At 39.4% G+C, this 10,651-nt stretch overlaps 1 protein-coding gene across 1 annotated transcript in view; it reads left to right on the forward strand.

The window, feature by feature from the left end:
* LOC122800395 (rod cGMP-specific 3',5'-cyclic phosphodiesterase subunit beta-like) overlaps positions 1-10,651 on the forward strand; it is a 1,051,627-nt gene that overhangs the window by 496,886 nt on the left and 544,090 nt on the right. Inside the window, exon 8 of the mRNA XM_044069844.1 lies at positions 82-129. Within this exon, the coding sequence (XP_043925779.1) occupies positions 82-129 (48 nt within the window). The remainder of the gene's footprint in view (positions 1-81; positions 130-10,651) is intronic.

Here is a 10,651-nt window from a genome sequence, read left to right on the forward strand (position 1 = left end):
ATACACAAATGCTCACATCAATTTTTTGTTGTTAGTTAAACATGTGCCTCTCTTTCTCTCTCTCTCTTTCTGTCATTTCAGATCTGTAATATTATGAATACTTCAGCTGATGAATCCTTTGACTTTCAGGTAAGAAAAATGTAATCTGCAAGTAGATGTAATTTATGCTACCTACCTCCAGTTTCTTCAAGCATATCTCCTTGCTTCCTACTTTTTATATAATAATGGGCCTCATGCAATGCAAACACATTTTCTTGTACATGCCCTGGAGGCAGTTACTTTTAGGGAAATTTGTATCTTTTGTTTTCTGATGGGGATAATGGGCAGCCTTGACTGGTACGCCTCATTTCTTCATATACTTTAAACGTTATAGCTACAAGTGTGCTTCATTTTAGAAGATGGAGTTGCAAAGGGCACATGGGCAATATATGTGTGTAAAGTTGGTGCATGCCAATGGTATGTAGTATACAAGGAAAACATTGCCCAGTTTTGAAGCCCTAATTCCTCTAACTCCAGATTTCCAAAGGCAAAGTCTTATAATGTCATTAGAAATATATGGACTCAATAAATATTTATAAGACACACACACGCAACAGGTGGAACATCTATGGGTAATGCTGAAGATCACCAGTTCAAGGACAGAAACATTATTAGGACAAAGGAAGAAACAAGAACAAATAGAAAGGAAATCTGCAAAGACACAGATGGGATGTTTAGCCTCACCCCAGAATGCACCTTAGCTGGGAAATGAACTGAAGAAATCTTCACTACGAGTTAGCAATGTTAATTGTTGCACTCTATTTATACACACACAGATGGATAGATAGATAGATAGATAGATAGATAGATAGATAGATAGATAGATAGATAGATAGATAGATAGATAGATATGTACATACATACACAGAAAAATGTCTTTGTATGTGTATATGGATTCCCTTTAAATCCTCGAATTAACATAATGTTGACTTGCATAACAGCAAGATGACTTCAGCGATAATTTAAATGAATGAACTGCCGGAACAGCGTATTTCACCTCAGGGAAACTAATCACATGGCTACCATGGCAAACTTTGCTCTTTTCTCCACTGTAATGCAATCTTGGAGTTAGTATCTTTAGTTAGGGGGGGTGGGGAGGCACAGCACCCCGCATGGGGGATGTGGGGGTGGAGCTTCAGTTTCTGTTTTAATTATTGGTGGCAAAGTGGTTAGTTTCCCAGAGTCATAATATGCCATTCCAACAGTTCACTCATTTAAATTTTTGCTGAAGTCTCACTGTCATGCGAGTCAATGTTAAGTTAAGTCATTGTTATGACATAGATCCATGTATATATGTAACACATATCTATGTGTGTGTGTGTGTGTGTGTGTGTGTGTGTGTGTGTGTGTGTGTGTGTGTGTGTGTATATATACATATTTACACACACATACACACACATAGAAACACAGACATGTTTATGTGTATACGATATCTATACGTATATATATATATATATATATATATATATATATATATATATATATATATATATATATATATATATATATATATATATATATATATATATATATATATATATATACAGATAGAGAGAGAGAGAGAAAGAGAGAGAGTGTGTGAGATGCATATAATAGGTTCATAGGTAGGTACTAGGCTATTAGCCCTAGGGCCTATATAAGCCTAGCCAAAAAGGTACCCTGGCTTTCGCCACCCAAGAAAATTATTTTCCTGTGCCCCTGTCGAACAGAGCCACAGAAGTGATCCCCAGGGTGAATTTTCTATTTCCCATCCAATCATCAAGATTTTTCTTGAAGAGTGCTAATGAGGAGCTCTGTTTGACATAGATAGGTAGTCTGTTCCAGGGTATGGCAAGTCGCCGGGACAGGAATCTATCCCTCCAGCATGTTCTGTTTATTGTGGTGACAAGGTTTAGGTCCCTAGAGCATGTAGCTTGGAGGGATTGTGATTTCTTTAAGCGGAGCATCTCCAACAGCTCTGGGTTTGACATAGCTTTGTATGTTAGGCAGAGATCGCCTCTGAGAAGGCAATATGCGACGGAGTAAAGCTGGAGTTTTCTGAGACAGTCTGCGTAGGGCATCTGTTTGAGGCCAGTAATCCTTTTTGTGAGGTATTTCTGTGGCCTTTCCAGTTGTTGTAGATGTATTGTGAGGTACATACCAAAAGGGACATTTTACTCTATAATGGGTCTAATGAGTAATGAGTAGAGGGGAACAATGACCTCTTTTTTTCTGGATGAGAAACCTTTTGTGATGAGGTGTGCCACGTAGAAGGATTTCCTGACCACTGTGGCAATGTGATTATCAAAGAAGAGATTACTGTCCACCTGTGTCCCAAGGTCTCTTATAATACTTTCAGCATTAAGTAGACTACCATTTATATAGTAGTTCATGGGTACAGAGGTTTTACCAATGGGGATGACAATACACTTTTTGTCATTGAGCTTCAGGCCATGGCTTTGACACCAGGCATCTGTTTCAGTGAGGCCCTTTTGTAGTATGTCCACATCATTAGGAGTTGCAATTATGGCTCCTAGTTTGTAGTCATCTGCAAACTTTGTTAGCCAAAGACCTTCTGTGTTAGCCTATACTTAAGAGAAGTAGATACCAAACAGGAGAGGACCCAGGACTGAACCCTGTGGTACTCCACTTGTCACTGGTCTGAAGTCGGATTTGGAGTCTACTAATTTCACAGTGTGGGTTCTGTCCATGAGCCAGTTGGCAACCCATCTTGTAACACAGGGATTTATATCTAGTTTAGTGAGCTTATCTATAATTCCAGAGTGGGGGGTGGTGTCGAAAGCCTTGGCGAGATCTATATAAGCTGTGTGAACCGCCTTACCCTCATCTATGGCTTTGGTGACTGCTTCAAAGAAGTCATTCATGTTTAGGAGACATGATCTGCCTTTTACAAACCCGAACTAGGTAGGGTCCAGAGTTTGGAGATTGCCAATGTCTTTGTTTATGGGTTCCATGATGATACGTTCCATGGCCTTGCAGACCAGGCTCATCAGGCTAATGGGGCGATAGTTCCCGGGATCTGTCATCAGTGTCATGGCTTCCCCTTTGTGGAGTGGGATAACCATCACACTGCGCCATTCAGTGGGTACAAAGCCTGAGGTGAAGCTATGATTGAACATGGTACTTAGGTAGGGTGGCAGTTCATTCTGTAATTCATGTAGAATGCAGCCTGGGATATTGTCAGGTCCCATGGATGCTGTGTTCTTGCCTTTGGAGAGTGTGATTTTTACCTGTGTAGCCATGATTACAGGAACTTTGCATTCTTCCAGTATAGAGATGGGCCCTCTAGGGGGTGAGGGGGGGGGGGTAAAGTTAGCACTGAACCTATCTCCCAGGATGTTGGCAATATCAGTTGGGTCTGTATATTTAGTGCCATTGTGCTGTAACTCAGAGCAGAGCTGAGTGTTGCCATTGAGATTCTTGACATAGCTATAGAATGCTTTGTGGTTGTCTTTAGAGTCGGTGGCAATTTTTATAAGAATATAAAATATGTAGCAAAGACTACCAATATATAAAGTAATGTGGTTTTGCTAAACACAAACAATAGAATGCAGGTTATTCATAAATAATCACATGAACTGACAGAACATTTTAAAATATCTTTAAGTATAATCGTGTATGGTAGGGATCTCCAGGTATCGCTATTCTGTAGTGCTTCACTCAGATCAGGCACATCTCCCAACTACGGAGGACCAGTGATTTTAAAATGGTTGCCTTCAGCTATCTTTTTTATACACCACTGATTAGCTTACTTAAGCACTGTAACTAATACAGCAATGGTCCTACCTTTCTTAAAGAAATAGCTCAGTCTCAAGTAACAGTCTTTACAAAAATTTACCACAACAGTTTTGTATATGATATTTACATGCTATTCATAGAGAATTGCCACACTCAGCTACAGTAACCCATCATCTTGAAACAATCATTTTCAGGCCTACTAGTTGAGTGGTGAGCTATAGATACCATATGCATTGTAGTGGAAGGAGCCTAGTGTACACTGTACTGTGAGTTTGAATGTCTGTAAGGAGAACACCCCACTACACAGCTTTGTATGTCCACCTTGTTGCCAATTTAATCACATCAGGGGACATGGCCACACACTAATGTGCGCTCTTGGTCATGGAGGTAATATTTTAGTGAGGAAAGCACCCAGGTGTTCACCAAGAATTCCCTCTCAGTAGTAGAATACTTAGTTTCTGCCCCAATTAACTTACAACTCAAATAACTCATAGGCTATTCTTTCCCCATCAAATATCTTTGATACCGCTGTCTCTAGGCCTACCTCTGATGATTCAGGATATACTATAAATGGACTGCTAAAATCTGGAAATGTTAAGATAGACTCAGAGTACAATATTTTCTTTAACTGCTTAAAAGCATTGTCTGTCTTTAGTGCCCACTTTACTTCAAGAGGTATCTTCCCTTTTGTAAGATCTGTAAGAGCGCATGCCATGGATGCAAAATGAGGTGCAAACTATTGATAGCGCCCGTCTAACCCCAAGAATAAATTCACTTCTTGGTATCTGAAGTAGGCAAGTTCCTCAGTGGTTCTACTTTTTATTTCTGAGACCTAACATTTCCTCTATCTATTACGTACCCTAAATAGTTGATCACTGTCATGTCTAACTTGATCTTGGAGGCATTAACAGCTAACCTAGCGTGTCTTAGTGAGGATAGTATAACATGTTTCTTGACTAGATTCATAGGTAAGTACTAGGCTAGTTGCTCTTGTGGGCAATTTTAAGCCTATCCAATTTACCCTTGGTAAGGATCAAACCTTGTATCGCTTGTTTGTGAGATAAACAACTTCATACCTATCAACCTTAGAGCAAGAAATCTGGACAAAGCCATGAATAAAAGTGGTTCAAAGGCACAAAAATAGGAACAATTTTTAAATATTGCTCTTAAAAACTCAGAAAGTTGACAGAATACAAGTTGTGCATGAGCACAAATTTTCTGAAGGGTATGAAATGTAAAACTCAAATGTCTGTCATTATTTTCTAGCTTCAGTATTTAATGATTTGCCACTAATTTGACAGAAAACCAGACTTATATGAAAAATGGACCAAAATATGAGGCAAAAATCTGAATATCCTGCAAAAATCTGTACAGTTGAGAGGTATGAGTCCTTAACCACTATACCACCCCATAACCATTACAAAGATGAAATGTATTTATGATATTATCTAGCCAAATGGCATCATGTCTGACATGGTTCTTTAGGATTCTGTTACTTAATCCCTGAATGGTTGCAGGGAAACCATGTAGCAAAAAAGGACAATCTACTAGAATAAGCCCTCAAGTGGTGAAAATGCTGTATTTTCCCTAGCCTCATCTGTTAGAGGGATCTGCCAGTACCCCTTTGTTAAATCTAATGTACTTAATAATAAACTTGCATCCCCAACATTTTTATTAGCTCGTTAACCCTAGGCATTTGGTAGCTTTCAGATTTTTAGATGATGTTCAGCTTCCTGATATCATTTTATTTATTTTTCCTTTGTTGACCAAGTTAGTTCCCTTAAACTAGTAGCTTGTCTTCAGGACAGACCTGAGGTAGTATTTATACTATTAGGGGAAATTTGTCCAGGGCATCAGGGAACTTCCACTACTCTTTTTGATAGGCGACGTGGGATCTTTTATATCCACCTGAGCTACCACCAACTCAAGCAGATGGGGCTTCAGTTTAATATCTCATCTGAAAGACTGCACAGAGCCTTCTGCACCAAAGGTAAATGTGCAACCTGATGAGCCACTGACATTATCAGTGTCTGTCTGTTATGAACTGTTATGAATGTAAACACTATGAGTTGCAATCATTGCTCATAGATTAGTACTAGGCTAATTGCCCTTATGGGCCATTTTAAGTCTAGCTAATTACCCCACATGAGAATCAAATGCTGCCCTGCTGCACCTTGTGTCTATAAGGTAAATACTTTAACTATTGAGACAGCCTCCATTTTGTGGTAAATTTTTATAAATAAGACTGTTACTTCAAAGCAGGAGTAAAAATTCTTTTGTCAGTTCCACTTCATTTCGACATAGAGTGAGAACAGCTACATTGTGCTATCATAAACATACAAAAACACGCGCACACACACACACACACACACACACACACACACACACACACACACACACACACACACACACACACACACACACACACACACACATTTTATATATAAATGGGACTCCTGAATTTGGTCGACAGAGCAATATCTTGACAGTTTTTTGATTGACCACAGTTGTTTGAAATACGCAGATGGTCGACAGGTGTGCTAGATCAACAATCCCTGGCTAGATGAGTATTCCCCTTCCCCGGGGATTATGCTTTCTCAGAGTTAGAATACGTAATTAGCAGGGATGTGGGGAGAGGGTGCATGGGGGCTTGTTTGTGTTTTGCATGCAGTGAGGATTTTACTCATGCCTCTCGAAATTTGCATTATTGACCTTTTGTGGTCGATGTTCTTACTATCAACATTTTGCTGTGTCAATCAAGGTAAGTAATCCCATATAGAGTAATCCCATATAGAGATGCTTATTTGCATCTCTATCATTGCTAATGTATCTCCCTACTCTAATCTGTGCACAAACTGGTTACTAATCAGCAAGTCAATGTAAAGACACACTCCCAACCTTAATAAACTTTGCTGTCTCTTCTCTCCTTCACTTTACAGGTAGTTTGAATTATTACTTACCCTCTCTGAGGCCTTCACTCATTTCCACTGATTGCCTCTCTGGTTTCTTTGCATTCCACCTGGTTTACACCCCTTGTGCTATCTCCCTCCCCCAATACAAAGTCTATATTAGTATCCTGCTGAGCATGGAGCCATCTTTAAATCTCTAGTCTCCCACCAGGACACAAGTGCTCTTCAGCAATTACATTCTGCTAACTGGTAAGCCATTAGACCTCAGGAATTTCTTTTAAAAGTGTTCAGATTTGTAAAGTAATACTTACTGTTTGCTGTATTTGGATTTATACAACTAGTATTCATTTTTCTGATTCCTGACTACTGATCTGCGTTTACCTGCTGTTATTATACCTGGCTGATTTGTTTCCTCTCCTGGGACCTCTACATTTATCCCCACATAACCACACCCACCACATTCCCTAGCCAATCGGACATATTCTTCTCTCCACCCACTCCATAGCAGTCCACTCCCACACCCACCCTTTCCCTCTCTGAACACATACCTACTGTATACAATCCCCACTCATCTCAACATGTCCTACACTCACCTTCCTCTCCTACTACTAACTCTTCTAACTATTCTTACCTCTACCTACCTCATAACCTACTATGAGCAACCTTTATATCCTACCTTTTGTATTCCACACAAACATACCCTAGCTACCCCCACTCACAACCCATCACAGTCCCATTTACAGCAACTCATATCTTGAACCTAAATATCATCGTCTCTCACACATCAAATACCTTATTCTTCGACTCACAAAACACTTGCACAGCATCAAAACCTCACAACTAACTAACCTTATTCATGGTTTATCATTAATTGATGGGGACATCCACCCCAACCCAGGCCCAAACACAGACATACCATCCCCTAATTCCCAAACTATGAAACCTATGTCTACACCACAAACTAAACCTCCCAAATCTCTCACAATAGCTCATCTTAACATCCGTAGCATATGTAACAAACTTCCTGCTCTTCATGCCCTACTAGAAGTCCAACAGTTTGACATTCTCTGTCTTACTGAAACCTGGCTGAAACCCACAATAAAAGATAACGAAATTATCCCCCCTGGCTATAACATCCTAAGACAAGATCGTCTTAACAAAAAAGGTGGAGGAGTAGCTATACTCTTCAAAACTGGACTGGAAATAAGTAAATCAGCCCTTACCCCACCACATGACTCTAATGTTGAACTGATTATTTCCAAACTCTCCCTAAACTCACACAAAACTATTAATATTATCTGCACTTATCTTCCCCCAGGCAACAATTCCCCCATATTAGAAGACCTACTAAACTGGTTTTCAATTAATCTCCTTCAAGAAACAATACTACTAGGCGACTTTAATATTGATTGGAACATGTGCAAACAAACTAATCCATCTACCATTATTAACCTGCACGGATTCCATCAAACCATTAACTCCACAACTAGAACAAATAAAAACAATAACAAAGAAACCATTCTCGACTGGATCTTGACTAATAGTCCCCAACAAATGTATTCAACAGGTACCCTCCCAGACGACCCTTAGCGACCACTCTCTCACATACATCATTAGGCACAAAACTCATCTAACAACAAAAACATTTTAACCTTCAGCAGTTTCAAAATGAACTCAGCTTGATTAACTGGTCACCTCTAAAACTCTCCCAATAGATGAAGCTGTTAACCACTTTAATAATACCTTTCTTACTATTCTCGATCATCATGCCCCATCCGTTCTATACTCAATGAAATCTAAGACAGCTCAATGGCTAACAACCAACACCAAACAACTTATCCTTAGTAAGAATAAAGCAAGGACTAAATGGAGAACCACGAAAGACTCTTTTGATCACCTTAGCTTCAAACAAAAAGGAACAAGACTAAGCTTGCTATCAAACAAGATAAAAGGAACTATTACACCAAACTACAGCAATCCTCCCACCACCAACCACAAACATTTTGGAAATCAATTAACTCACTACTATCCCCGCAAGGTTGAAACCCCCAACCCACTAGGCTCCTGCCCTGACTCTCCCCTACAAACAGCTAATGCATTCAATAACTTCTTTACTTCAACCATACTTAAACTGGCCAACCAACAAAGCCCTGACCCCTCTTTACTAGGTAATACTAACTGCACTCCACCTCTATTTCAACTTAAACCCATACCTACTTCCTATATTCTTAATTTACTTCAGAAACTCAAACCCTCAACCCCCTCAGCTGACAAATTGCCAGCAGAATATCTCCAGCTAGGTGCTAAAGCTATTGCCTACCCTATCTCTATTCTAATCAACAGAACCATAAAAGAAAGTACTATACCCTCACTCTGGAAAATCTCCCACATCATCCTCTCTTCAAAGGGGGCATTTTCATTTTGAGTAACTAACTACTCTCTATAGCACTGCTATCTCCTATTGCTAAAATAATGGAGAAATGCATCCACAAACAGCTTTTAAATCACCTCCTATCTAATAACCTTTTAGCTACTTGCCAACATGGCTTTCGTCCCTACCATAGCACCACAACAGCCTTATTATCCTTCATAGACTCCATTAATATAAACCGGAATAACAATCTTCTTTCATCTGCATTCTTTGTAGACCTGTCAAAAGCCTTTGACATGGTGAATCACCAACTCCTCCTACATTGTTTAAAATCTCTCTCAATAATCTTGCTATAAGCTGGTTTACTTCCTATCTTCAGAATCGGAAACAAGCTGTTTTATGGAACAACAATCTTTCCGAACTTGTCCCTACCACTTTAGGAGTACCTCAGGGCTCCATCTTAGGTCCTCTTTTATTTTCCATCTTTATTAATGACCTGTATCTAGCCACCCCACTAACTACTTGCATTCAGTACGCCGATGACACCACCATCATCTGCTCTGCCACAACCCAAGCTGACCTCCACTCACTTACTCAAAAACTTTTACCACCATAGAACAATGGTTCTCCAATCACTGCCTTCTCTTAAACCCTAAGAAAACTAAACTTCTCCTCTTCTCACCCACACACCTGTCTCCCTATTAGTTTCACACTTACTTCTAACAATGGCACCCTTATCTCCTGACCAAACAACCAAACTTCTAGGAGTTACTATACAACCTACTAAAATTTGATTTTCATATCCACTCTATCATAAAAGCAACTAACAAAAAATTAGGTTCTCTCTACAGAATCAAATCTTTCTTAACTCCTGAAGCAAGAACTACCATAGCCAGAACTTATCTTATCTCTACTCTACTATATGCATCCCCCATATATACTAATCTTTCTAAACATAACATCAATAGGCTTACAACAGCCTATAACAACATTGCCAAATTTGCCACTGCCTCTCCATATAAAACACATCACTGCCTGAACCTCCTTAACCTAGGGTGGCTGGAGTTACCTCACCTAATTCAATACTGTCAGCTTACAACTGCCCAAAAAGCCCTTCACCACCCAGAAAAGATACCAATGCTCTCCACCCTGATAAAACCCTATAACAACCTAAAAACCCTACTCTTCCAATAAAATACTGATTCAAACCTCTCTATCAAAGAATACAGCAGGTGACTCTATATTTTCCAACTCGGTTGGTAAAATTTGGAATCAACTTCCTACAGACCTCTTAGCCCAAACTTCTATCACACTATTTAAAACTCAACTGAAACATTTTCTAACCAATCACTGGCTTTGCTCTTGCAATAACCCTAGCTGATCACTGCCTCCTACCTTCTCCTGCACCCTTTGCACTGTCTCCCAACTCTATTTCTCCGTTTTATTTTTCATCTCTACCTGAGAAATTGACTCTCTCAACTTCAGACTAAAATTTTCTAGTAACTCTATCTTTTGCTTTTAAACTACTTAATTATTTCTGTCTCACATTTTATATACCTGTACTGAAGAAATTTGATAGTCTCTGTTTTCACCT

This window comes from Protopterus annectens, chromosome 4.part0 (genome assembly GCF_019279795.1).
Source record: "Protopterus annectens isolate FY-2018-M chromosome 4.part0, PAN1.0, whole genome shotgun sequence".
Classification (NCBI taxonomy): Eukaryota; Metazoa; Chordata; order Ceratodontiformes; family Protopteridae; genus Protopterus; species Protopterus annectens.